General features: G+C 53.4%; 1 protein-coding gene across 1 annotated transcript in view; it reads left to right on the top strand.

Annotated features, from left to right (window-relative positions):
• Nucleotides 1-1,054: 1,054 nt before the first annotated feature.
• PHALS_06759 (reverse transcriptase) overlaps nt 1,055-1,494 on the top strand; it is a gene marked incomplete at both ends in the record, with an annotated part of 1,155 nt that continues 715 nt past the window's right edge. The window contains one exon of the mRNA XM_024720105.1: nt 1,055-1,494. This exon is cut by the window's right edge and continues 715 nt beyond it. Coding sequence (XP_024585338.1) covers nt 1,055-1,494 — 440 coding nt within the window.

The following is a 1,494-nucleotide window of genomic DNA, read 5'->3' as shown; positions in this document are numbered from 1 at the left end:
TTGGCGAGAGCACTGGACCGAGACGATCAACGTGCTGGAGATTGGAATGTCCGAGTTGGTAGTCACCAACGGTGTATCGGACAGGAAGGCTCGAGCGTGGCTCGCGGGCTGATCGTGGTGTGGCACGAAACCCACTTAGCGCTGCTCAAGTTTCGGAGCAGTCGCTGCATGTCATGCGCGACATGGTCGGCCAAGGACTGAGGCATCGAGGGCGAGGCCCCCGTGATACACCTGAAGTGGCACGTAAACCTCTGAGCCCTGCTCTCGTTGCAAAGCAGTCACTGCATGCCATTGATGGCGTGGTCGGACAGATTCCGAGGCATGTTGGGCACGGTACTTCAGATGCGCGTGGAGTGGCACGTTATCCACTGGGCGAAGACTGCGGGGTTCGCAGCTCTTCGTCGGATGTTGTAGATAACATCGGAGCTCCAAAGGAGCGGGTAGTGAGGATGACACCGGACGACGCGGAGTGCGTGTTCACCTGGTCTCACCGAAACATAGAACCTCTGTACAGACGGCGACGCCGTATGCTGGCTGCAAGACGCTGGGCATCGACCCTGATCCAGGGTGTGTCTACCGTAGAAGATGGCGAACAGTTATACACCGTCGTCAACGGTATGACGGGGGAGGAAGATGACGACGTTTGCCTCGAGGCTATGCCTGCAGTAGATGCTCTTCTTGGGCTGGACAAGATTTCTCTTGAAGAGATCGGCAGTGTCTTGAAGGCAGGCGATTTGGCCGAGGTGGTCATTATGCGACCGGACAATGGAAAATAGTCGTCATCGCTTCTAGATAAAGCTGTCTTGGGGGACACCAAGAGAGTGCTAGACGCACGAAGTGAATCGTCGATCCTACGGAATCCTTCGAATCTGTACTATTTTTTGGTAAATGAATTTCAAGACGACCCGCCTTCAGGCATACCTCTGGACCGAGGTGTGCATCATGAGATTTACCTGGCTCCGGGAACCAAATACTGCGTAACACACCAAGGGCACCTGCCCAAGGAACAGTGCGACGTCATTGACGCCTTTTCCGCGAGAAGCACGACGCAGAGATGGTACGTCAGAGCAAGTCTTCCCATATGTCACCCACGTTTTGTGTTCGAAAGCCGAACGGCAATTGGCGTATTGTTCATGCTTACAATAATCTCAACGCTGCCATCATTCCGGCAGAAGCGCCAATTCCTAGAAAGTATGTTCTTCAGAACAACATGGTGGGATGTACAAAGTACAGTGTACTCGACTTGGTCGATGGGTATTACCAATTGCTCATGAGAGCGAGTGATATTCCGCTGACAGCGGTGAGCATTCCGAGCGGCATGTTCTGGGAGAAGCTGGTGATGCCTCAAGGGCTGTCAAAAGCACCAGCAACTTTTAATCGTCTTGAGACGCAGTTGTTCGGGCCCCACAGTGCGTATGCACAGACATACTTTGACGACATTTTTGTCCATAGTCATGCGGAGCACGTGACGGGAGGACAGATGAAAAGAACCAC

The sequence above is a fragment of the Plasmopara halstedii genome, assembly GCF_900000015.1.
Source record: "Plasmopara halstedii genome assembly, contig: Scaffold_3060, whole genome shotgun sequence".
Classification (NCBI taxonomy): domain Eukaryota; phylum Oomycota; class Peronosporomycetes; order Peronosporales; family Peronosporaceae; genus Plasmopara; species Plasmopara halstedii.
This window is presented reverse-complemented; position numbering and strand designations above follow the sequence as displayed.